At 36.5% G+C, this 26793-nt stretch overlaps 3 protein-coding genes across 3 annotated transcripts in view; 2 read left to right on the top strand and 1 right to left on the bottom strand.

The window, feature by feature from the left end:
* LOC139142160 (CTP synthase 1-like) overlaps positions 1-270 on the bottom strand; it is a 35852-nt gene extending 35582 nt beyond the window's left edge. The window contains exon 1 of the mRNA XM_070712013.1: positions 141-270. The gene's annotated coding sequence lies outside the window, so the exon portion shown is untranslated. The remainder of the gene's footprint in view (positions 1-140) is intronic.
* Positions 1-26793, top strand: part of LOC139142158 (biotin--protein ligase-like) — a 635662-nt gene that overhangs the window by 230235 nt on the left and 378634 nt on the right. The window lies entirely within an intron of this gene.
* On the top strand, positions 5276-26735 carry LOC139142151 (histone deacetylase 8-like). The gene is made up of 10 exons (XM_070711999.1): positions 5276-5988; positions 8000-8189; positions 10300-10441; positions 11693-11799; positions 19656-19733; positions 20480-20588; positions 21150-21322; positions 21888-21982; positions 22652-22757; positions 23146-26735. The coding sequence occupies exons 1-10, from the start codon at positions 5461-5463 to the stop codon at positions 23169-23171; spliced, it is 1554 nt and encodes a 517-aa protein (XP_070568100.1). The 5' UTR covers positions 5276-5460; the 3' UTR covers positions 23172-26735.

Below are 26793 nucleotides of genomic sequence, written 5' to 3'. Positions count from 1 at the left end.
CTTCAAGGTCGAGTATTATTCGCCGGCGATTTCACATCACGCCAGGCTTCGGGATAAAATCGAGTTTGATTCAAAAGACGTGACCTCTCTGTGAAATTTAGTTAAGTGTCATTTAGAACCACACCAAAGTGACAACATACCTAGTCGGGTCCGTCGTCAAGAAGAGGTTTCGAGGATGGGAACAAGTCAGTTGGCGAACATGTTCTGGCGCCAAACAATCCGTTCGCGATCTCGGGGTTTGATCGGATGTCGTGGTCGATACCATTGCGCAGGAAGGGTGATCCATCGATGACGCTGTAGTAAAATCTTATTCTTTGCGGCAGGCATCAATTTTAGACTATTTTCCGACAGTAATTGAATCGCCCTCTCAAAAGTTCAAGATATTTACCTGTTATAGAACATTTTTTCTATTTAATACTACTACACATACCACTCCATACTTTGAAAAATGCGCTCACCTAGTACCTCCATCATCAATTACGCTGGTCGACGAAACCCACATGCACAGGCGCTTGACACATTTTCTGGGATAACATTCGCATGTGGAATGTGTATACGACTTGATTATTCAACAAAGAATCACGGCTATTACTATATCATGGTTTTCAACAAATCGGGGAAATTTTCAACAAATTTAAATTTACAATACATGGTAATGAGTTGGAAAATGTGTCAACATATACTTACCTTGGCATAAAGTTAAATATTACAGGAAAACTAAATAGAGCACAAATTGATTTGAAAAACAGAGCTATGAAGGCATGTTTTAAATTGAGACAGTTACTCTTTGCAGAATCAAATATTCTAATTAAGGTCCATTTACAGATGTTTGATGCCATGATAAAACCTATTCTGCTATACCGTACAGAAGTATTGACTGCGGACATTATGCACAAATGCAAAAACCATACTCACAAACTTAACAAACACAATTGAAAAGTTGCACATTAAATTTTGCAAACACATACTTAAAGTGAATAACAAAGCATCCAACATAGCATGTTTAATGGAACTGGGTAAAAATCCTCTAATTGTTTCAAGCATAACACAAATGGTCAAATATTGGTTAAAAATAAGTAAGAAAGCAGATACAACACTGACTCGTGAAGCATATGAACTGGGCTGTCAACTGGACAATTGCACATACAGAAAATTGGGTATTAGGCATTAAACAATCGTTGCTGCTCGTAAATATTAGAGATGCCATGAATGTAAAATAGAAAATGACAAACAGTTTAAAACTAATTTCGATGTTAAAGTTAAACAGCTATTTGAAAAATGTGGAAAAATGTGCATTTGAATTGATTCATGATGACACCAGACAAGGGCACCATAAAAATAAACTTTGCATATGCATACAGAGAGTTGAAAAAAGATTTCTCTCTCGAAAGCTACCTTCATGTTATAAAAAACCCAGATCACAGATCAACCCTGTGCAAGTTACGAATTAGTGCACACATACTACACATAGAAACAGGTAGATATAGAAACCTTGATGTCATAGACAGAGCATGCCCAATTTGCCAAAACAAACAAGTAGAAGATGAGATACATTTTCTTTTTCATTGCAAAGGCTACGCAGACATTAGACATGATTTTTTCAGTAAACTAAACATGTGTAAAATGCATTCAGAGGCACACAAGACCTTATAAGCATCTTTTCAAGGACAGATAAAGCATCACTATGTGAATTGGGATACATACATACATGTTTTAAACTCAGACAAGACAAAATAAAAAAAACAAAGTAAACTATTTATGAACCTGTAATATGTTGACCTCATATATATATATATATATATATATATATATATATATATATATATATATATATATATATATATATATATACTCTTTCATTGTTGTTTTTGCAAAACCTTTATTGTACTTTATGATCAAGATCCCAACTGGGATACGATTTCAATAAAGGCTTACTTTACTTTACGTGTCGGCTAGCCTTAAAATGAGGGGCTATATGCTGCCGGGCTTGGACCCGGCAAAAACGCACGTAGTTCACTGCTGCACAGAATAAAACCAAAGGTGTGAAAGCTTTTTATTTACCACCCAATTTCACACTTTTTAGGTTTTCTTCTTTGCAGCAGTGGACTATGACTATTCGCCGAGTCAAAGCCCGGCAGCCATAGCCACTTGGTTATGCCTTAGACAGTATAGTTTCTCTTCTGTCTATGGCTATGTTAGCCGTACATGTATAGGGAGCCTTCAGGAATTACAGGGGCCGAGGGAATTTAAGGGAGGGTCTTTTTTATTAAACTGTCAAATTAAAGGGTCACTTTTTAACCTATCTTGGTCGGGAGGGGGAGGGTCACTTTAACAGAAGCAGATTTTACAGCCTAGCCTTTGATTGTCCATGTGATATTTCCTGAATAGAAAATCACCAACGACATACACCAATCCTTTTACATTGTAAGGGGTGGACCATTTGATATCCTGGGGGGGGGCTTGGAAGATTGGTGGAGAGCCATTATTTTTTTCCCCACCTGCTTCACCATGAATTATTTTTTTCTACAGGGCATATGCTGGCAACTTTTTTTTTCACTTTCCTTCTTCGAGATATATTTTTTTTTACCAAATTTCGGTGCAATGTTTGTTTGCTTGGTTTTTCACACCCAGTAACAAGATGCTGTTCTATCGCACACAGACTATATTCAAGAAACTAATATGTAAATACATGTACATTTTTTATTCACTTTACAAAATATCAGTTTATAGATCTTATTTATACCATGGGTAACACACTGAAAACACAAATCAAACAACCTGATCATGATTACTGAGTTCTACTTAAGCATTAACAAACTTACAGTGAAACTTTTCTGAGAACATCACTGGTGTCATCAGAAGAGATGATGGTATCCTACATATATTTGTAAAATCATGTACATTTATGGCATTTACTTGTGCTTGAAAAAACTATGTCATTGTCTGACAAGTGTCCTAGTTTGCAAGTTGAACAGTCCACTTGACTGACTGAGTCCACTTGACCCAGTTCATGGCAGGCTGTCTCTCTTCTGGGTATTTTGACAAAATCCATACATTCAGATTTACACATTTCTCGAAAACACTGGTGAGCAATTTCAATTTCAGCATACTTCCTCTAATCAGAAGGTCGTGTATACTGTACAATTGTTCATATTCAGTGATTTAGAATATAAAGGAGATGACTGAGAGAAAAGCCGTCTGAAATAGTGTGAAAATCTTCCTCAATGAGACCACTTCAGACGAGTTCTTGATTTCAGTTGCTGAAAGCTACAGTGATAGTAGCTGTAACTTTTGACAATTTTTCAGTGTTTTTGTTTGTGTATTTATTTCAGTTCCTCGTTTAATAAATTCTAAGTTATTGTTCCTCAAGCTTGAAATGGTTTATGCTATATAAAACTCCAGAGCTACTGCTTGATTTTTATTGATGCTACAGTGTGCATCGAACAATTGCCAAGGTTTTTTTTTCCGAGTCGCAATGGTCCATAATTGTTTTCCATCAGCCACTTAAAGCCAGATTTTTTTTCGAGCAACTCCACCTGGCATCTTTTTTCCCCCAAATCTTCCAAGCCCGCCCAGGACATCAAATGGTCCACCCCTAAATACATACACATTATCCATAAGCTTCACAAGCAAAGAAGATGCAGTGGTATCCTACATGTATCACCTTGAACAGTTAAAACTGATGGAAGACAAGAGACAAAAACATATAGAACAGGTGGCAAAGTGTATATCAATTATCAAACATCTATAAATGCACAGATATTGTTAGCTTTATATTGGAAACAATTGTTTACTATAGTGCTATCATAGACTACCATGAAAAGTGAATCAACCATGACATTTTGATGAAATTCCAAAATCAATTTTTTTGCATACATATATGCCCTTGTAACCACCCTAGTCTAATTAAGTACATTGAAATGAATTATCAAACGTCTATAAATACAAAGATTTAGCTAGTTTTGTATTGGAAAAAAACATTCTTCAAAATTTCCTCATAGACTACAGTGTATATAGTGAATCAACATTTCAGTGAAATTCAGAATCAAATACACATGCACTGGTCACCACCCTAGTCTAATCAGGTACATTAAAATGAATGATCAAACATCAATATGAATATAAATACAGAAATTTAGCTAGTTTTGTACTTGGAAAAAAATATTGATCCCTCATAGACTAAATGTATAGTGAATCAACATTTCAATGAAATTCCAAAATCAAATTTCTTGTACACATATGCACTTGTAACCACCCTATTCTAACTGTCATTGTTACATATATTAGCAAACATAAAATATATAAATATATAGCTTGAAGATATAGCTTGCTTTGTGTGGAAAAACTAGTTACCTGATAGTACTCCCATGTTTTAAAATGATTTGATATTGTTGGGTGAAGCGCTATATAAGCCATGCATACCTGGCCTTCTTTTCATTGCACACAATATGCTGACCCTCCCACAAACTTATACATGAACTTATCATGCCCCTTCAAAAATGCTCGCATGATAAATTGCGACCCTCCCTCCCAAAAGGCCAGCTCTCCCCCAGTATTTTCTGTCCCTAAACTACATAACAATGCACCTCACTGTTATGTAACTTAACTGATACAATGGTTGGGGGAGGGTCAAGTTTTAGAATGTTGGACGGGGGGGGGGGCACACTTTAGGATAGGGGAGCTAGGTGTCTCATTTTACAGTACAGGTATGCACTGAATTTCTCTGGCCCATCCCCTTGTAATTACTGAAGTCTCCCTAATATATTGTGCCGTGATTCTTTATGGTTCCTCTTTATTGAATAATCAAGTCGTATAGATGTTCTACAATTCTACATACTAAATACGATTATTATCCCAGAAATGTGTTGAGTGCCTGTGAAGCAACCACAGGCGCCCATGCCCTGGGTAGTCTGCTCCATGGATCGATTTTGTGCTCGAATTAACGGTCCCGCACTTGATCTGCCGGTCACTGAGTATTTAGGTTGCAGTGGCGGGCAGATCGAGTACGGGATCGATAATTCGAGCACAAAATCGATCAATGTACCAAATCTAGCAGGCTAACCAGGGCACCGCCACCTGTCAACTGTGGACGAAACCCCAAGGACGACACAGTACACTGCATTTTATTTCCTTTGTTTGCACCGTCGTCATGGATGAACTGTATTCTCCGTTTTGTATTTTAAATATTGTGTTGACGGGAACAGTGAACAGTCCCTTCGATCTAGATCTTTGGGTGTATACCTTTCCTAAAGATGATTCACATGACTACCTCCACGATATGATCATGCGAGGACACACAACCTTGTGACGTCATGGGCAACCGGTTGAGGGCGCATTATTCAAAATGGCGGAGACAAAGGAGCTAGACAGTCACGGAGTTCCGAAAGTGTCCTCTTCAGTAGAAATGACACGTAAATAAGAATATATGCCATTAATACTAATGCCACCGCTTCCATAGACATGGATCAGCAAGGGAAGAGAGAGGTGCCATTTTCGACGATTAACACAGGTCGTCTTGGAGAAAATGAACGAAAAAGTATCAGTCGGTCTCCTTCTCCGGACACAATCACGACAACTGTACATGTTGACGACTCGCCGAAAGTTTCTCCGCGAGCCTCTTCACCGAAGCAGTCGGTCATCTCCGAACTGAAAGAGAACGTCAGCTACAATCCCCACACTCAGTGTAGAACAAAACGCTGTCCAAATACAAATCCCCTCAGCCCATCAAAAAAGGAAAACAAACCGAACGTTGAACAGAAACACAAGAGGGTGGCCGCGAAGAGACCGGCACCATCGCCATTGAAAGATGAAAGGATAGTGAGATTCCAGGGACATGATACAAGAAGCTGCCCATGGAATTTCAATCTTAATCTACCTCAAGTGCAATTTCAGCAGGGTATTGATAACTCTGCAAGGTCAAAAACATGCTATGTGTGCAGCAAAGAGTGCATCCAACTGTGTGATAAGTTACCAAAGATACCAAAGCGGGTGAGAAATATTCATAATAATGTTTTACTATAAACTAAACACAGATACTCCCACCGCAATTTTTGTGAACTAGCCGTCGGGCATGGGGACCACAGACCAGAACTTATAGGAGAGACTACTAACTCTTCAGTAGATGCATGGTTATTTGGGGTAGAGTAACCTTGGTAGATGAAAATAGTATGGTGTTATTATAGTCTGAGGTCATTCACTTCCACCAGTTCCACAACCCCAATGTAATAGAATGGAGTTCAGTTTGCTACCTCCGTGGTGATAATGACTACAACTTTGCCTAGTTTCAAATGATGTTCCTGTGCTCTCTCACTTTAAAACTTGTTGATAGAGTCCGCAATTTCACCTTTTAGTCGCAATTTAATTTATTAATTGTGGTTTAAAAAGTAAAGGGTTGGGCAAACTATCTCTGACTGAAAATGTGAATGGTCACAAGTAAATACTATAGTCAATCTTATTAAAATCAGATGCCAAGTGGGCCAGTCTTAATTTTTATGCAGTAGTGAAGGGAGACTGCAGAAAAAACGATAGCGTAAAAAACTGACATATCGTATTGTAATCAATTGTACTTGAGCATGACCCTAGAAATGGAAACTGGCTGACAACAAATAAGTATTTAACCATGGAGGTCTCACTTCACCCTCCATTGTTTGACAAAGCACAAAGAAAATAGCAACAGTCACGAATGTTGCTCAAGATTATTCTAATTTGCTTCGGAAAATTATTCTTCTATTGACAGTGCAGGCGTTACTAGCATGTACCTCCCAAGTTTTGACTATAAAGCAATCGCTACAAGGCCATTTCTACCCAAGTGTCAATAGCATCATTGACCAATAGCATCATTGACAACTAAGTGTTGTGAAGTACCACCATTGTCAAAATAAGAATAATTTTCTGAAATGAATCAACAGCAGCTGTTGTTAAATACTCCTTTACTGCTGAAGTATTGTCAACCACTGAACCCCTATGGCCCTATAACCTCACAGGGTATCATCAGCAAACAGCGAATATTAGCCCCTGGCCACGGTCCCTCCACAAACACGGTCCCTCCACAATTTTGTGGAGGGACCGTGCCCTGGGTACAGTGGATAGCGGACTAGCTCATGGGCATGCTGCTCTAGAATCTTGCCTCCCAAATATTTTGTGGCTCAACACTCCAAAATATAGCATTTAGTGTCCTGCCTTTGATATCAAAACATGAAGAGAAACATTGAATTGCATAGAACTCCACCATACAATGCAACATCCGAGGTACATGAATATCCACATTGATTAAGGGTCATTAGCACAGAATTTTAATACTGAAACAATGCTCATTAATGTAATCTGCATATTTGAATATCATTATACCTCGCATCTTGTACTAATAGAACTCCAAGAGCGATGTTATGATGACACATTATTACCTACAGTGATTGTCAGAAATTTAGTGATCATGGCGGCATGCAGTGCCATTGTAGTACTGAATGACAAACTTTCACTAGCATGTCATCATGGTCGGAGTTTGTCCCAGTGCAAATAGGCAGTTACTTAGGTATCGACACAAAGTCGTTGTTAGTTCACAGGGCTTCTGAACAACCTGACTGATTTTAGATTATGCTTCTGCCAGCCAAGATGTGTATATGGCTTGCAGAAAAGTAGTAGCTGTATCTTGGTTACTTATACAACATTGGTTCTAGATATTACTTTGGTTGCAATGCTTTAGACAGGGACTTCTAAGTATGTAGCAACAAGCTACATTGTTTTCCAGCATGTCCTACTGTGGTAGTATACATGTGCAAAAGCATCAAGGACTATGGCTTTAGCTTTCCAGTATGATCACAGTTTATCGTTTTGGTCGGTACAATTGCTCCTATCTGTCATATCATACGTCAGATATTTTCATGTACAAAGCTAAAATGCAGATTTCGACACGCCTGAACCAATTTCTTAGAAGTCAGTAACCAGTGGCAATTCCACATTCAATGTGAAACATTTCCCTTGCTATCACTAATTTCTTCAGGCCAGTATGGTCCACAGTCTACTTGAAGCCTATGGTTTACTTGACAAGATGAGAGTAGTGCCCTCCAGGAGAGCATCAGTGCATGAGCTCATGGCCTTCCATACAACAGACTATGTAGAGTACTTACAGAAGATAAATGATGAAGATGACAGCGAGAAAGTGGATGAAACGTCACAGGAATATGGAATGGGTAAGATATCACTATAAGACATACAAAAATCATGAAGAGATGATTCAATCCACTGTCTAAATGTCACTTTTATATCTCACCGTTTTTTCTTCACAACCAAACTTTCTTCTCTTGTGCCTCGAAACAGCTCTAAAAGTTGAATAAAAGAATCGGAAAAGTTCTTCTAGTGACCGAGATAGATTCTATGTGTCACTGCACTTTGCATGTGTCTTTTTCAGTTTGTGTGGATTCTTGCAACATATTGGCTGGTTATTAGTTGAAACGTGTGGTCACTATTGCTCTTCAATTTGATCAAAGGGCACTCCACTCTGTATCATGAAACAATAGTGGTTAGAATATGATCTGATGTTGTTATGGCAGGAGATCAATTCACATGATAAATATGTCAGTGTGGAACAAGTGCTTCAAATCAGTGCGTCTGGCCACTAATATAGGCAAGAATTGAGAAGCAAGCCTTTCTGTTTTCAACTGTCATCTCCATATATATTAACCATCTTAGCGCCAATTTTTGTTGCCTTTATAAAATGTAGCCCAGTCAATTTTTTTCAGATTTTTGCCAAAATTGTGATAAAAAACTGTAGCCAACAAAATGTGATGTCCATTGGGTCCAAAATTATCAAAACAGAAAACTCATAAAAACTGGTAAAATGTTGCAATAAAACTTTGGGTAGAAAAATTACAGCAATTACAGGGTTAAACTACAACTGATATAAAATAAGATAAAGATTGGACAAAATACTTCTGCAGTCACAGATATTTTGTAGGGTGGTTATTTTTGTACAAATATTTATTGTGGGTCCTCATCATTTATTTCGCAGTTTATTGCTGTGAGGCTATAGCAACATATTTTTTATTTATAACCTTTAGTTTAGGTTACTTACAGACCTTTGTACTAAGGAATCAGGGGTGAAAGGTCAATTTTTCTGCAGCTTTTGTGTTTCAGTTGATCATTGAAAATGCTTACATGGCTGTATTTGAAACACTCAGAGTGGTGGGGGTTACCTGAGTGACAGTGTTTGGTATTTCAAATAATTGTTTAGTTGATTTCTCTCTTTGTAACAGAGTACCAAGTATTGCCATTGCAGTGCAACGCTCATCCCTATATATGTACATCAGTACACAGTACAATAAATTACCCACAATCCTGTTCGATTTGTACCAACGACGTTAGTTTTCTTATAACTTTTTCAGTTCTGCATAAAAGCAATAATGTGCAGTCTCAAGATAATTGATAAATTATATTTATTAAAAGTACGTTGAAATATTGTAGTATAAATTTCAAAGAAACCGTCAGATAACGATAAAAGTCACATTCTGCAGGTACTACAAATGTCACAGTTTTGGGAAGCAAGTTATGACCAACTGAAGGGGTCATTCTCTGAAAAAAGTTAGCATGTAAATTTCTTTTGTCTTTTCTATTTGGAAAAAATCAATACCTTTTGTTTCATAAAACAGGTGCAACTAGTCTCCCTACTTTCAGCCACTTTATTCTGTATGGCTGAGGACACAATCAGTGGAAAATTTACAAAAATGCTATCTCCTCTCTCAATCAAGCACAATTTTTGTAATCCTTTAAAATGGGAATTTAGAAGAAAGGTGTACTTAAAAGTACGTTTTCAGAAATTTTAAACTAGTCCAGGTATTTGTCTACACATGGGAGACATGGTAGACTGCACATAGGGAATCTACGTTGGTACAAATCATGATGCATTATGGGCAATATCTAGTACTGTGCAGAATATTCTTCACTGAGATGAGAGAGGGTGATTTCAGTTTATACAGTAGAGTACAGTTTTGATAAAGGACCTTGTGTGTTTTTTGCAAGATTGCCGCATAGTGAATATTTACACATTATTTGACACTGTGTAAACAAAACATTAGCAAAATCAGTGAAGATATATTATTCATAAATAGTACCTCAGCAAGAATGAAGACTACTGTATTGGAGTAGACATCATTTTGCAATAATCAATCATAACTTAGGGAGTCATAAAAGTCTGGTTAGAAATAGAGTAAGTAGCCAGAGGCCCCCCAGGAAAACCCTTTTAGTTCGTACCCAAAGATTTGTGTCCACTTATGTTCATTGAAACCTATTCTATTGCCTTTACAGGATATGACTGCCCATCTATGCCAGGAGTGTATGACTTGGTAGGGGCAGTTGCCGGTGCAACACTACAGGCAGCAAAGTGTCTATTGAATGGTACAGCTACCGTGGCCATCAATTGGTGTGGAGGCTGGCACCATACTAGAAGGTAATACTGGACTGGATAGGATGTGAAGAGAGGGTTTTCCTTCATGCCCCAGAAGTTTGGGGTGGAGTTAGGGATGGATGCATTTGTTGAAGTGTTTCAAGCATATTCATCATGGCACTTTACAGTTCAGTGGGTGATTATGAATCAATCTGACTTTGCATCAAACGATACCTAGCTCTCGCTTCAAAGATTGCATGAATCACATTGCAAGACCTTGTACACCAGTGAAAACTTCAGTTTGTTCAGTCAACATGACGTCAAAGCAAACTCAATAATCCAAATCATACAAGGTAATAAAATTACCAGGTCACATAAACACAAAAATTACAATTTTAAGAACATAAGTCCACTTTGTTACTATGGAATCAGAATTACCTTTAGAAAACACAGAGAGATCATATGTTCTTGAATTGATAACAATTCTCAACTTGAGTAAATTTCCTGAAATTTCATAGCGTCAGTTCTTAACCAGTTTACTACATGTATACAATTTCTGTACATCAAGGAGAACTTTTTTGGGTTAGTTTGGCATAATTTGTTACACAGTACAGACGGCATACTGTAAAACACTTTGAATAAGCTGCATGCTTTTCAAGGTGTTTGGATTTTCATTGCAATCAGCAGGTGTTTGACTTAGCTAAAAAGATATCTTAACCAAGTGCCAAAGTTTATTTTTGATGCTTTCATAAAGAAACCAGTAAATTTTTTTCAGACTTTTGCCAAAATTTTGATAAAAACTGTAGCCAATGAAATGTGATTTCAATTTGGTGCAAAATCATAAAAAAATCACAGGAAACCTCATAAAAATTGGTAAAATATGTTGCATCAAAATTTTTGGTGGGAAAACTTACAGCACTCACAGGGTTAACCGTAGAAAAGATACAGAAAAGTGGTGGCATCTTAAATGTGTGAATTCTTCAACTTCGTTAAATTTGCTAAAAGAGATGCTAGCTAAGAAGACCCATTTTACAGTACTTATACTCATTGCATGCTCAGTAAATGCAAAAAAGTCATTTAAATTATGAGTAAAAAACTGCAATAGCAAATTACTATCGAAAATACCCTGTTAGAGTTTGTTATCCCTGTAAGTTGTGAGAGAAAAAAATTGCCGGCATTGAGGACAAAATTTTAGAGGATAATGGAGATGAAGTTAAACCAACAAAAAGTAATACCTGCAGCGATATCAAATCAGAGATGTGGTTCCTTTGATCTTGAATCTTGTGTAACAAAAGATTTGACTTTTGTTTACAGAGATGAAGCAGCAGGGTATGTCAACGATATCATGCTAGGAATACTTAAACTGACTGAGAAATTCAACAGGATTATGTATATTGATGTTGACCTACATCAAGGAGATGGTAAGTTTATTCATCTTTTTTCGTCAAAATAAACAAACACGATAACATTAACAGAAATGATGACACAGGAACTTGATGTGTCTGCCTAAAAGACATTGCTCATATCTGGACATTCAGACTCTTTTTCCCAGGCAAAACTACAAATTTTCTGAAAAATACATGCAGCCAAATTCAAGGACTGACAAACAGCCTATCATTAATGTATCTTACTGTGGACATTCTAGGATATTTGCATATACAACCAGTAAAGTCATTGGTGATCATTAGAGATAGTTTGATTAAATGATTGATTGAGTTGTTGGCCATAATTTACTTCTTTCAGATATTAAACCCCATTATCTGTATTTCTTTGCATTTTACTTAACACAAAACACCATCCAATCTTAGGAAGAGATGTTTTGGATTCCATTCATTAAGCCATATTGTCATTATAATATTTAATGTCATTATTTCAATCCTTGCCACTGGATTTGGTCCATTAAATTCAGGTGCTTAGGCATACATTAGCAGCAGCCATAGATGAGTTGCAAATCGAAAATTATTTAGTTATTGAAACACAAGTGGTGCGTTCATTGCCAATCCTTGAAAAATGTTCTGTGGTCACATTTCAGTTAAGCATCTTTACAGAGGTTGAATTTGATTTCAAACCATCTTATCAGAAAAATGTGAAAAGAAACAGATAATGGGGCTTTAAATACTGAAAAATTTACAAGAAGAAGTATCAAAACACATCTCTTGACTTCTGCAACTTCAAGAAACACATCTACACACATATATACATCTTTACAGGCACAAAAAAAATCTCAAACATGATTATCTTTTTGGATATTGCTTCGCAGAAAAAAATCGTCCCAGCTTGACACATAAGAGCAGTGTTACTGTCTCAGTGAGGGGAATGTAGACTGATTTATAAACAATGAAATTTGTTTGAAGTCATAGACTAAAATAGGAGCATCGGTAATATCATTTCCTAACAATAGCATCAGAAAATTGATCTGCAGTTAGTTACTTCAAGTAATCCGAGGCCAACAATTGAAAAAAACATGCTCACATCCCGTTAGTGATTCCTCTACATAAATATTGATGACACTGGTCTTTGGAATTCCCCGCATGGACAAGACATAATAGACTTTGCATGTCACAGGTGTTTAATGATTACATCATCAATATTTGTACTTTGTCCTGTACAGACTACCGGTACATCAATAATAGTATTTTAATAATAATAATAATACACAAGTCTATTTTTAATCATCAACTTTTTCTAATATCTACTGTTCATGTTGAATTTTTATATTAAAATAATATTTGGATTTCATGAAATTCTTGGAGTTTTGAAAACTTAGTCAATCAAGTATGAGGGTTGACTATTTCCTAAAAGTGATCAGGCTTGTGCACTGATAAAGTAAATTTGTTAAATAATAATTCCTGTACAAAGCATAATTACAGTGCAGCTTACATTATGCATAGAAGAATCAAATCTTAAATCTTACTTTGATAAAGCTCCAAAGAGTAGCCAAATATCAAACCTTGTCCCCTTGAAAGTAAGTAATTTTGTTGCATAGATTTTCAGCTTTGCAGACGATAGTCTCATTCTGTGTGGGAATTAAATCGTTAATCCTTGATTCATTACAAGTTTAGATGTAGCACAGTATTAGAATAATGGGGATTACAGTAATCTTGGATTTGTTCAATCACACTGGCTTTGCAACCATGATTGCTTCCAGCGAAAGCAGAAAAAATTAATGAAACTAACCAGTTCTCAGGGATGTCCAATATGGCAGACAACAAAACTTAAATCTGAAAATATAAACTTGTCAAGCATTTTTAGCTCCCATATTAGCATATATGCAAATGGGAGCTATTCGTATAAGGTGGGAAAATGGTTGTCTGTATGTATGTATGTATGTACGTATGTATGTATGTATGTATGTATGTATGTATGTCCGTCCTTATCAAAAACACGAAAACCGCAATACCTACCGTCTTCATATTTGGTACAAAGGGGCATCCTAGGTTGGAGATGTGAATTTGTTCAAATCAAAATGTTTGGATCAAAAATATGCAAATGAGGTACAAAAATGTGAAAATCCATTGAGCTGCTGCAACTCAGGAACCAGCAGGCAGAATGTGTTGATATTTTGTGCATAGGTAGGTAGCACCAATCGTTTACAAAAATGTTAATTTTTACAGGGATATCTTTAATTTTTGTATTTTTAAGATTTTTTTTTTCATTTATGGTTGAACAACTGAATTGTTATACCTTCTTGCCAGTGGGATTGCTCTTTGTTAACTATTTGTGGGTAAATTACATGGAGAGTGTACTTCTAAAAGGGAAGAAATACGCAAAGGAAAAAAAGTTTAAATTTGGAAAGTCAATTTTCTTGATCAATTTATTTTTAACTGCGTCATTGCTGCTTATGCAAGTTCAGCCTATGTTGTATTGCGTAATTGCTGTTACGATGATAGTGTAGGACCCTATTGTTGCATGGTGAAACGATACATGTAAGGAGGGAATAGTAACAATTAATGTAATAGCCAATTTGCCAGCGTATGGACCATTGTCTTAACAAAGTGAACGACGACGAGACGAGTGTGTCAAAGTCGACTGAGGAATCCGGATTTTTTCCTGCCGCTGGCGCATACTTTACGATTGAGGAGGTAAGCTAATCTGTATGTCTATTATAGCTGTTTTCGGATGTATGGTCTATCATATTTGTACATTTAGAAGTGGTGGATTGTAATTTGTGAATGATTATTGTGGCCCGTATACGGGTACTTGCTGAATCTCTGTTGTTTGTGCGGCTAGCGTCTGTGAAATTGTTCAAAACGGCATTGCCGTGTCAAGATGTTCCTAAATGACAAAGCGGATTACTTGTTGTGAGGTTACATCTAGTGAACTGTGTAGCATGTATTTTGATGTGAATTTGAATTTGATTTATAAAGTCAAAACGGCATGTCGATTATTGATGTCAGACTGATGACGTCTGTTATACCCGTAAGCCCTAGCGAGTAGCTTTGAATGTATGTCTGTCTGTTCAGTTGGGAGGCGTTTTGTGGTACGTCTATCGTCGGTAAACTCGCTTTTGAAGTAGCGTGATTTTCATCAGTAAATGTCCCAAAATGACGGGGCGGATTACTTGTTGTGAGGTTATTTTGAGATTACGTCCAATCCGCATGTCGACCATTTTCATTTTGATGACTGACTGATTCTGTGTGATTTTCATCAGTAAAGTCGCTTTTGAAAGGGCCGGTGTGATTTTATTTTCTGCGTAGGTTTACAGTGTTTACGCACGGTGCGGTCATCCGCGCAACATTATATCAGCTTGGTATCACGAATATCTCGATTATATTTTAGTAGATTTTTTAGCTGATGTTTCGCAGCTTGAATCCGCCTAAACTTAGCAATTTTCGATTGAGAAAGAAATACTGGCCGAGACCAGCAACTAAACCACGACGATTCAATTTCGCTGCTGCGACGGGCGGTCGGCATTGTCCTGCAGCTGATGACAAGAAAGCCAGTTATAATTCTTGCGAGATCAAGACTGTCTACACGTGTGACGTCAAAACTCTCGCGAGAATAGGTGTTTGGTGCAAGCTGCAGTAAATCCGGAAGTACATGTAGTTTTAGCGGGTCATTGAGCTACCGGTTGGCGAATGTCTAAAACGAACCAGTGTTTTTCTCTTGTTTTTCTACTTTGTCTAGATAAAAAAAAATTGTTGCCTTTACTAATCAAGGTACTCTTTCGCCACTTCGGTTTTCAAGTTTCGATGCTCGCGACTGCGCTATATAAATAGAGTGCATATGATTAGGACGAAGCAGGGGGTCCTACTAATTACTGCCCGTCACTGCCCGTCAGGAAATTAGCCTTCCAATTACTGTAATCAGTCGATATTTCAATACCAAAGACCACTACTCTTTGTAAAAACGAACGAAATAATATTCCAAGATCCGAAAAATGTTGATTTTCGAACGAGTAGCAACGCTAATCGTGTGATCGTACCATTGGCCATACATACTGCCCGTCGACGTCCGACCACTGCCCGTCACTGCCGTCGGGGAATTTACCTTTCAACGACTGTAATCAGTTGATATCTCATATCAAAAACATTACTTACTATACAACCAAACAAAATTGTCGTCCCAGACCCCAACAACGTTGATTTGCGAACGAGTGGCAACGCTGATCGTAATCGATGTCCGAACACTGCCTATCATCACTGCCCGTTGAGTAGAGAACTTAGCGCTCCAATATTCACGTTAGTTCTGAGACAGGACTCGGGCATTTGGAGTAAAACAGACTCTTATTTTGTAGCTTTCTATTATATAAGTGGTCTTTGGTATTGATATATCGACAGATTACAGTAATTGGAAGGCTAATTTCCTGACGGGCAGTGACGGGCAGTAATAGTGTTTATGTGTCGATGTCGCGTCGTTGAATATCGGCACACAAGTCAGTCGTGTGTAGTCGATCGGTACCACCTAGCTCGCACGTACGTGTATTGTACCCGGGTATTGTAGCACCAGTTTGTGGCATCAGATCATGCAATGAAAGGTACATGACTTGTTGGTCTGTAATAATGTAATGGAGGGTTCGAAATTCGTTTGTTTTTTTTTGGGTTTTTTTTTGGGGGGGGGTTACGTAGCTGTTGTTGGTAAATTCTTTCATTATCAAGTTTGGTGTGAACAAGTTTAGTTTATTGTTTCATTTACGGTCCCCGAGGGACCGTGTTTCATTCTCCAAAATTTTTGTGAAAAGATGGTTGTTCTTGTTCTGACAAAGTATAGTATTTTCCCTAAGTGTGTACTAGTGATGAAAAAATGTCAATCAGCAAATAGTTTATAGCCACATTTTTAGTTGTAATTCATACTGGAGGAAACCTGCACTTTGAATTATGAAACGTGTGTGACCATAATTTACCTTTATCAAACCCGCATTTTGGTTGTTTTGGTGGAACAAATGTCTTAGTGTATGACCTTAATAAACCTAAAAATTAAGCTATTTAAGCAATTTTTGTCATGTGTCAACCACTGTTTCTTGGTCCACTACCTACAGCGTGTTTGAATACACTTTAATAGCACTGTAAATAGATAGGCGCTAATGTTGTCATTGACAAATGAACTGAACATTTTTCAGTTTTTAGCACCCTCTAGATATAACAAACATATCCCACCATACATTTCCTGTTAAATTACTCTGAATATTTACCCACACCCACTTCATATTTGATAATTAAGTCCACCCAACATCCACATTTAATTGTAACTTTAACTAACTGTTTTTAATATCTCTTCTCATTTCAGATGCACATTTTGCAAACAGCGGCAAGGCCCATCATCACGAAAAGGTGTAATTCTTTATCTCTCACTGGAGAATGACATGTCCTCAACCACCTACAAGATATACCCATACAGGCAAAGATCCTATTAAGAAAACTCAAAATCGACCCTTTCAATAACACCGAATCCCAACTACAACAACAAGAAGTAGCAGCATTTTGTGATGGCCGAGAATTAATTTCAAGGCTAACACCATCGTTGCCATTAAGAGCATAGAATCTACATAAGCATGAAAACATCCAATATTTTCTATAAGACACAAACACCAATTCAAATTCAAATAGTCACTATTACAATCATTGTTGATGCATTTGAAGACAAGTTCATTTATTTTATATAATAGTCCTTACATATCCTCACAGTGAGTATTATTGTACTTTCAATAGTTACACATCAAAGCCCATACGCTAGCCCCCTATTAGTTTTGAGAAAATCTATTTCTTTCTTTCTTTCTTTCTTTCTTTATTATTCTTCTTTCTATTGTTTGCCAGCCCACATCTAAAAAAAACTGTATGTACACTTCTCAATGTAGCAGAGTGTTTAGAGGCGATGAGAGGTGGTGAACCAAATTCTTGAAATTTTAACAAGTTACCAGATTTACTTTTCACAAAACCGAACAGGGCTTCTCCCAATGACTTACAGGTCTGGGCACTGTGAAAGTTTTATACAGCACGCATGACTTCAAAATTGGAGTTTCCAATAATAGCAATTTAATCTCTTAAAAATCTTAAATTCCAGAACAAAAAAATTGATGTGCTAAAATTGATGCTCTATTTAATATTTGTTACAGTGTATAACTAAATAGTTTTGTGTACTTAGTATTTACAGATTATTTTTACATTATATTTATTGTTATTTTTGCCATTATATATTTATCTTTATACAAGTGTTTTTATGTGAAGCCGTACAACTTCTAGCCAACGTTCTTTTGATAATTCACAGTTATTCAATTGCATTGTTTAAATAAATGTATTACATTCCATTACTGCTTCATAATTTGTGTGTGGTTGTGTATGTGTGTATAAATTAGAATGCATTATATATATTTCTTAAATATATAAAGTTTACCTACACCAAATCAACCAACATGTCCACAGTCCTACCCACCTTTCCATTCTTCATTAAATACTCAACAATAAAGGAAGGTCTTTTATGTTGATTTTTACATTACCATGAAATAGTGAGCATCTGAAAATAACTGTATTGGTACAGCTCCACCTTAGGTACACAAGAATAGGGAAAGAAAATATTTGGGGAAAATAAAGATATCATCAAATTTCACTGAAGAAAAAAACAGCCAGAAAAGGCTTTACAAAAAAAAGGAACAGACTGAAAAAAACGATAAATCGAGTAATAACATAATGCGCTAGCTCATCAATCTTCCAGGACACCCCCTAATTTCAAATGGTCCACCCCTGAAATAATACAATTACTAACAGTGCAGTGTATCTCAATTGAAGATGTCAAGTTAGGTCATGATCTGAAAAAAAGTTCACGACAGTTTAAATTGTTAGGTTGATCTCAATACCATCATGCTTGTGCAAGTAAGTTTTGTAAGTTGTTACAAAAGTGAACCCATCAGATGTACTGGAAAAAAACAATGATTACTTATCCCTGTAATTAATGGGTGTACATTTATATCTCCATGTATCTAGTGTAAATGTAACATTGGTTGAATCTTATGTATTTCAGTCAATGTCATGAAAAGGAAAACTTTGTTGTGTGCATTTGATTGTCTGCAATTATCACATACCTAAAACATATTCACTCTGGGTGCCAGTATAATTAACTCTTTTATCATTACATCCAGCTGTCACTCTCCATGTCCATGTCATCGCTCTACTCCAGTCTGTGTATGTCAGTCTATCAATTATTATTGTTTTTTTATTATTATTATACATCTTTATTTCAAACTGAAATCTCCATATCAGGAAAATTCACCCTGGCATATATCCTTTGCACAGAAGTTTACAATTACAATGCACTTTAGTAAAAAACCAGACAAACAATGTGGGCAAAATGTCATTCAACTATGTTTCTTACATTTGTCAATTTGTTTTCATAACTATATGGGAGCGACAGTGATATTGTCACTCATTTTTGAGATATTTACCCAATTTCTACCAAAATTCACAGATCACCAATGTTTAGTTGACCCACACTACACAATAAAATACCGGTAAAAGACAGTTTCAATATTTACCATTTGCTCGCTATGCTTTTATGCAAATGAATTACCATACCCAAAGGGCTGGATCCTTCAGACTGGTATTAACAGTAGTGTCAAACTCTCTCTCCAATATCCATGATTGAATGTAAGCAAGCAGGGTCATCAAACACTTCCTCACAGTACAATGGCTGTGATATTGGGCAATATTGAAAAAAAAGGATATGTGTAAAAGGAGGAAAATATTGAACATGTCTAAGTTGTGATGAAATGAAGGGTTTCACCGATTTTCGAGTTTATAATAATTTTCATCCTTCTGATAATACAAGCACTTTGACTCTTTTTCAGGAGTGGAAGATGCCTTTTCATTTACCTCCAAGGTGATGACAGTGTCTCTTCACAAATATGCACCTGGCTTCTTTCCAAGTAAGCTAAATTTTCTTTCTAATTTCACAAATGGGGAAAATAATATGTGGCAATTAATTGCGATATGTAATAAAATATAGTTGTAGGGGGTGATATTTATGGAAGTGTGCATGAAACATACTGGTAGAGTACATCACAGTTCTTTGCTTCCTGTAAGTACATCATGTATCAGCAACTCAAAGTTACTGCATTATCAAAATGTTGATATTTTTACTGCTAGGCCCATTTTTACAAGTCTGAGGAATTGTTGCCTCATATCTCACTGTTGTACTATTGGCAAAAACGTAGTTAAATAGTATTTTTACATCTGATACTGCATAGTAAGATCATAATGATGAAGGTTGTCCGGAAAAAACTTTCACAGAGGTCAGCAAATCCACTAGTCAGTACTCATAGTTCAAGGGCTGGTAGTTTCTATGGCAGGGCTGGTAGTTTTTGCATCTAGTACTACAAGCCCAACAGATTAGTAAACTATTCAACTGGTGACTATAATATAGACCAGTGGACCAGTGAAACTGAGGCTTGGCTAGTGATCTGTTTTAGCTTTCAGATGAGAGTATTCTGGTCATCCAGTATTACTAGTAGTATCTGTAGAAGACATTGGCAGTTCAAGGTATCATATAGCATGTGGAAGAACAGAGTATAGTTTATGATAAAATGAATATAATCTAAAAACATTTTCAGAGTGATGCTATTGAAAGGAAATGTTCATGCATAACAGAAGAATCTGTCTGGACAATTCACAGGTACAGGGAACTCCAATGATATTGGTATCGGCAAAGGCAGATACTACAGTGTTAATGTACCACTCTATGATGGAATTCAGGACGAACAATACTGTGATATATTTTATCGGTGAGTAAATTATGTGAATGTTCTTTCAAAGGTGTCCATGTAGGAGATACGAATGTAGTACACAACTAAATTTTTGAATTAATTTTCAAGAGAAATAAACGTTACAAAAAAATTTTTACAGCCATCCCACTGAATGGTTAAGAACTCTTGCAACATACTTTTTACCACAATTTCTGGTAAATATTGATGATTTTTGTAGTTGTGGAATTTAACCATCAAACCTTAATTGTGGCAGTACTCAAATCGTCCTGTATTTCCACTATGACCTTTAGCATGTCACCCTATTTTCCTCTGTTGTCCATATCTATTGAATACAATTTCAATCTTTTGCCACCATGGTTTTGCCCACACCCTATAGTTTTCAATGGTGAGTGTGGACCAGTTTACATTGAATTAGGCATGAACAGAATGATGGCGATTGAATTAAGTTTAGCAACACAATGGGTAAATTTAAAGAACATTTTTGGTACCTCGTATGGATGACCCATCTTAAATCTAGATTTCTGAATTTGCTTTTTTTTTCTTGAGAATTAAAAACAACATTTGTGTCTTCAATTTCAGTATCGTAGATGAAGCCAAGGAATTTTACAAGCCTGAAGTCATTGTCTTTCAATGTGGAGTTGACACACTGAGTGGTGATCCAATGTGCTCATTTAATCTAACTCCTCATGGTATTGGTAAATGTCTCAAGACTGTACTTGACTGGAAATTACCAACTTTGATTGTCGGAGGTGGTGAGTGTCAACATAAATTTTTTGTCACTTCAGCTCTTACAGCCATGCAAATTCAAATACAGTACTGTAACAGTTTACGTATGTGACACATGCACTGAATGGTATTTACCCGGTAGAGGTGCTTTGCTGGGCTATTTCAGAACTGATGTATATCATCCCAGGCCTGTCTCTTCCCAGACTGCAAAGTCAAAATAAGTAGTATTGAACCAAAACCTTCGCATAATTGACCTACTGGGTATGTGTGTATCATGTTTGGTCAAGTCAGTAAACATCATTTCTACAATATTTATGTTTTCATACAGGGGTCTTCCAGTGTTCAAGCCTCCAGTAAAATGCAACATTCAGGACAGATTATGCCTCGATCACTGGTTTTAACTAACTCGTCCTAATTGAACCATGAACTTGGCAGGATAAGGGTTACACTAGACCTTTTTATGAACAAAGTAGTTTAATTTTTCAAAGTGAACATTGTTCTCAGCATTGTTGTTTTGGTATGGTTTGGTAGGTTAGTTGTGTTGAACTCGAAGCTGTTTTGAAATGTCCATTATTTTGTGTTTTCTTGAAGGTGGCTATAACATACCAAATACCGCAAGATGCTGGGCCTACCTGACCTCAATAATAGTAGGACAAGAAATTCCTTCTGAAATACCAGAACATGAAGTGAGTGAAAAAATCTCCTATGAATATCAGAAAACTATATATGTGCGTGAAAAATTACAGTGTAATATATGTTTTTTCTCCATGACAGTGTATTGTTTTTGCAAAATATCAGATAAAATGAACAGAAAGTGCTTCTTTGCACTGTTCACTAACATTGTGAAATACATTATAAAGTTTCATTATGAACTAAATTAATGTTGAACATGCTTGATATGGTGCCAAAGAAAACAATGCGTATCGTACAAGTAGGGTACATACAGTCACCGAGAACAGTTGTCAGCCTTCAGCATATACTGCAGATGTCTACCAGTCACCGTGTAAGACATTCTAGGACAGTCACCCCCTGAACATACCCACTGGACACTTACCCTAACCCTGGACACAACGCATAGATGGAAAATGTCTGGATGGTACATGAACAGGGGTAGACATCCTAATATCAAGCAAGAATTAGTTTCTGTATCACTTCTTTCTGTAAGTAATTTTTTGTCGCCAGCTGTTTTCAGTACCGTATGTTCAGACAGATAACCTTTTTATCAGGCCTTGCACAATCCATGATATGTCCAGAAAGACCACACATTTAGAGTAAAGACCGCCACACATATCTTTGAAAGTAAATAAAGTTGTCTAAATTTGTGGATGTCTTCTTTTTCTCATGATTTTTCCCAGTACTTCACAGAGTATGGTTCTGACTACCAGTTAGAAATTGAACCCAGCCATAGAAAGAACCACAATGATGGTGAATATATTGAAAGTTTACTGACAACTGTCTCAGGTAAAGTATCCCTGTTTGCATTCTGTGTTAAATACAACTAATTTTAGAAAATTTGCCAAAGTGGATATAGCATCAAACTATGCAGGAGGGAAATCTAATGTGTTCTGTATGTACACACAAAATTTTCCATAGAATATTGATATAAATAATTGCATGGAAACAAATTTCTGCTTTAGTACTTGGATGACGGACACATGTAGTGTGTAATTTTTGTCACCAAAATGTCAGAGTACTACATAATGTCTATGAAATTTGAAGAAAATGGTAATTTTGTTTCTGCATAAAATTCATCAGATAATCATGGAACAGTACAAGCATTTTCTGTGATGTGAAACAAACTTCAGTTTTGAAAATTTTGTGTATTCTCTTCTTCCTTTTTACCTTGCAGGAAACCTTCAGAAGATTAACACATAATGATTTGTAGAAAGTCCAAGGTATCAGTAGATAAAGTGTTGACTTGACTTTATTACCAGTTATCACTTGTGCCATTTTCCCGCCTAAAATGTTGACAGGAAATTTTTTCACAAATTATTAAAGTTTGCGTCCATAAAGTTTTTTCAACCGAAATAGTCTGTACTTACCTTTGATCATAGAATTTCATAGAATTAGCATTTCATTTTCTAAAAAAATGGCATTATTAAAGTTATCCAAGTTTTTATAAGTCATTTCGGAGATTTGACATGGGAGAAAAAAGTGTAAGAAAGATACTAATGTAAACCAGGGACATGTGCTAGAACTCTCTGTTTATATTTCTGATTGAACAGTGTTGTTGAATTTCTCGGATTTACTGACAACTTCGAAAAGTCTTTTCATTCTTAAAGTATTTGTGATTTGAACTTCATCCATTACCTCACAGCGTTGTCCAAAGAAATATTGCAATGTTAATATATGAAGCAGTAATTTGTAATTCCTTGAATTACATACATGTTATCTCATAATACAGGCCCTTATTCCAAAGACAATATAGACCTCCTTCTCACGTAGTTAGGGAAGCTACATAGAAGAATCATCCCTTCTCTAAGGGCCTGTGATGTCACAACTATGATATGCAGCCCCTTCTAAGGTAGTATGCACCTTGAAACTGAAAAACTTACACTTTTGCTGAAATTTTCCTCAATGAAACATTCAACCATTCTCTTACCAAATCGAAAATGAAAATCAGGGGTGCAAAATTTTGTACTAGAGAGATTAAGCAAGATTTCTCAATAGTAGAATTTCAAAATGGCTGCAATCCCAGGGTTAACATTATTGGGGAAAAAAAAACATTATTTTTTATTTTTGAAAAAATAAGAGAGTGAAAGTTTTTCTAACCCCAAGAGCTTTAAAAGGAGTCCCCCACAAGTGTTAGACCAGAAATGTATTGATAAAATTTGAGAGCCCAAATATCTGTCCGTGAAGTGCATTCTACCTTAAGGGAAGATTCTTCTATGTGGATTCCTTAGCTAGGTAGGAAATAGGCTATCTATCTTGAATAAGGTAAGTATTATTTACAGAAGTTGAAATCCTTTTGGGGGGATTTTCCACTTCTGCACATTTGATGATAGTGTGTGCCCAGGGTTTTACCATTACAACAAGACAATCTGATGTTGTATGATGCAACGTTCCAATCTGTATGGTAGGCATACATTTTATGCTGAGTTTTAAAAGTGCATGTGATATGATAAGCAGTGCTCTTAGAAAAGATGGCTGTCAGCAGTCAACAGATGGAGTCCAAGGTTTTAACTACAGTAGTTCTGCATTCTTCGTGTTGTCATCTGCTTTTGGTGAGCTGTTATTCACCGATTTAGGATCAGATTCTGACTGTCACAATCAGATCTCACTGTCTGATTATCCAGAATCGAGTGCCAGGTCGGAATCAGATTCTAACTTTCAGGGATCCAGTGACAAGTTCAGAGTCGGATTCTAACTGTTGTGAATTTACTGAATCCAGGGCCAGGTCAAAAGCAGATTCAGTACCTGGGCAGAATTTAACTTTCAGGAATTTTCTGAATCTGGTCAGTATCTAATATTGCTTGTCAGGAAGTAAGCAAATGCTTGCTACAATATGAGTTCAGATTCAGATTCAAATTTCATCAATATTATTTGAGGGTAAATCTGAATTCATTGCCAGTTTAACTTTTCAGTATATTTTATGGCAGTGTCTTTTTCAAACTTTGCTATGTACAGTACAAAAGGCTGAGGCTTTGGAACCATTTTTGCTGTGGTTAAGATGCGACCAAGTCACTGAAAACAGTCGTGGGACATGCCTGAAAAAAGACTGAGAAAAGTGTATTGATTGTAAACTATAATGTGGTTTAACCCGGTAGAGAATTATATCTCCTGTGCCATGGTGCATGATTAAGGTTTGAACAGAGTTTAGCGAGTGAATTTAGCACGCTTGCATGATGAGATGTTCATTACAATCTCTGTTAATCTATTACCACAATGACTTATACTTCCCCGTGTGTTTGATGACTGTGATTGGTCCATGAATGGTGAAAAAGGGGTCAGCTTAGTTTGTCTTGACGTTGCCACCATGTTGTTCAATCCAACCACGACATTGAAAACTGCTTGTGAAAAATGTTCAGGAAGAGAGAGTTTGACTTGATGACTGTTGATAAAGAACTGTCAGGTTGTAACCCTTTCTCCACAATGGTTTGACCCTCACCCATTGTTTTCATTGGTGGGACTGGACCTGTGTACAAGGAAATGGAGGTGAAAGGCTTTATATTCATACTTTAAATTTATTATTCATTGTTGAATCTTCAGTGCTGCCAAGGAAACAATGATCTATTGATCTTTTGTGTTTGAACACGATCATCAAACAGCATTTTATTCTTTATATAAAAAGCCTGAAAGGAAAATCGTATGGGTTTACATGTAAATTACAAATGCTATCACAGGAGTTTGAGTCTCAGTCAGAACCAGACTGTGAGCGAGTCCCATTGTTTTCAGCTGAGTGGCCAGATCTATGTACTTTGGAAGGGGTGATAAGGGTTCTGGGAATGTTTTAAGATAGACCATTTTGAAAGTTCCATGTAATCTTTTCTTGCCCTACTTCAGGAGTAACATTTCACTGAAAAAAGTTGGACATCCTTTCACGATCACCCTTTTGGTAAAGCCTCATTGTTTCCTTCACATGTTTATTGTTGTAAACATGACACTCTCAGTTATTAAGTAAAAAAGTCAGTAGGCACGCATTTGACTTCATGAAAATGGAATTCGTATAGCCTGCCTTGATACACTGTGAATTTAGGTTTTGAACTGAAAAAAGGAAACAAGTGTATATGCATGGAAAAGTTAAACAGAATTATCAGGAAAAAGCTTGCCAGTAAAGATGGTGTTCCTTCAAGAAGACTCTATACATTGGAAATTTTGAAGTAATTTATATTGGCATGTAAACATACTTGGTACTAAAGAAATTAATTACCTAATGTTTACCAATATTTGAAATTCGAAATGGCAACCAAAGCAGTGTTAACTCTATGGGGAAAACTGACTTTCAATTTTCACAAATATATGCTGAAAACTTCATCTGCTCAACCAGTTTCAAAACAAGCTGTGACCTGGTGGTGCATTTGAAAAATTTGGAGTGTGAATATCTGTTCCAGAGGTGCATTTCTACGGAAAAGTTAACCTTGCTCATTCCCAATTCCCTGCAAACAGGTCCACACTCACCATTGATAACAATGGGTCTGAGCAAAACCTTAGTGGTGAAATGGTTAAGGAAAAATTAAGCACTGGGGAAACCTCATAAACTATTCATGTCTATACCCTGTATGTAGGTCTATATCCGTGCTAAAATCAACAGGCTTGGGCCAAGTGTAATGGTGAAAGTTATGATTCTCAATAATTTAGGCACTTGAAGTTTTAGACACTGCCAGTATCCTCAGGGCTGTATCAAATTTTCAATGGATACATGTCATTAATTTAACGTTTGCTTTGATGTTTCCTGTTTGTACTTAATATTTATGACAATAAATATCTTTTTACACTTGACATTGAGTGTTCAGTGGTTTTCTTAATTTGAAATTTACAAAGTTACGTGGTTTTGGTA

Source organism: Ptychodera flava, chromosome 10, assembly GCF_041260155.1.
Source record: "Ptychodera flava strain L36383 chromosome 10, AS_Pfla_20210202, whole genome shotgun sequence".
NCBI lineage: Eukaryota > Metazoa > Hemichordata > Enteropneusta > Ptychoderidae > Ptychodera > Ptychodera flava.
This window is presented reverse-complemented; position numbering and strand designations above follow the sequence as displayed.

Bases quoted from the DNA above. Each gene is read 5' to 3' on its own strand.
- LOC139142151 (XM_070711999.1), top strand. From the start codon at position 5,461: ATGGATCAGCAAGGGAAGAGAGAGGTGCCATTTTCGACGATTAACACA. The intron at 11,800-19,655 runs GTAAGTTTATTC...ACTCTTTTTCAG, and splicing joins TGACCTACATCAAGGAGATG to GAGTGGAAGATGCCTTTTCA. The intron at 22,758-23,145 runs GTAAAGTATCCC...TTTACCTTGCAG, and splicing joins TTTACTGACAACTGTCTCAG to GAAACCTTCAGAAGATTAAC.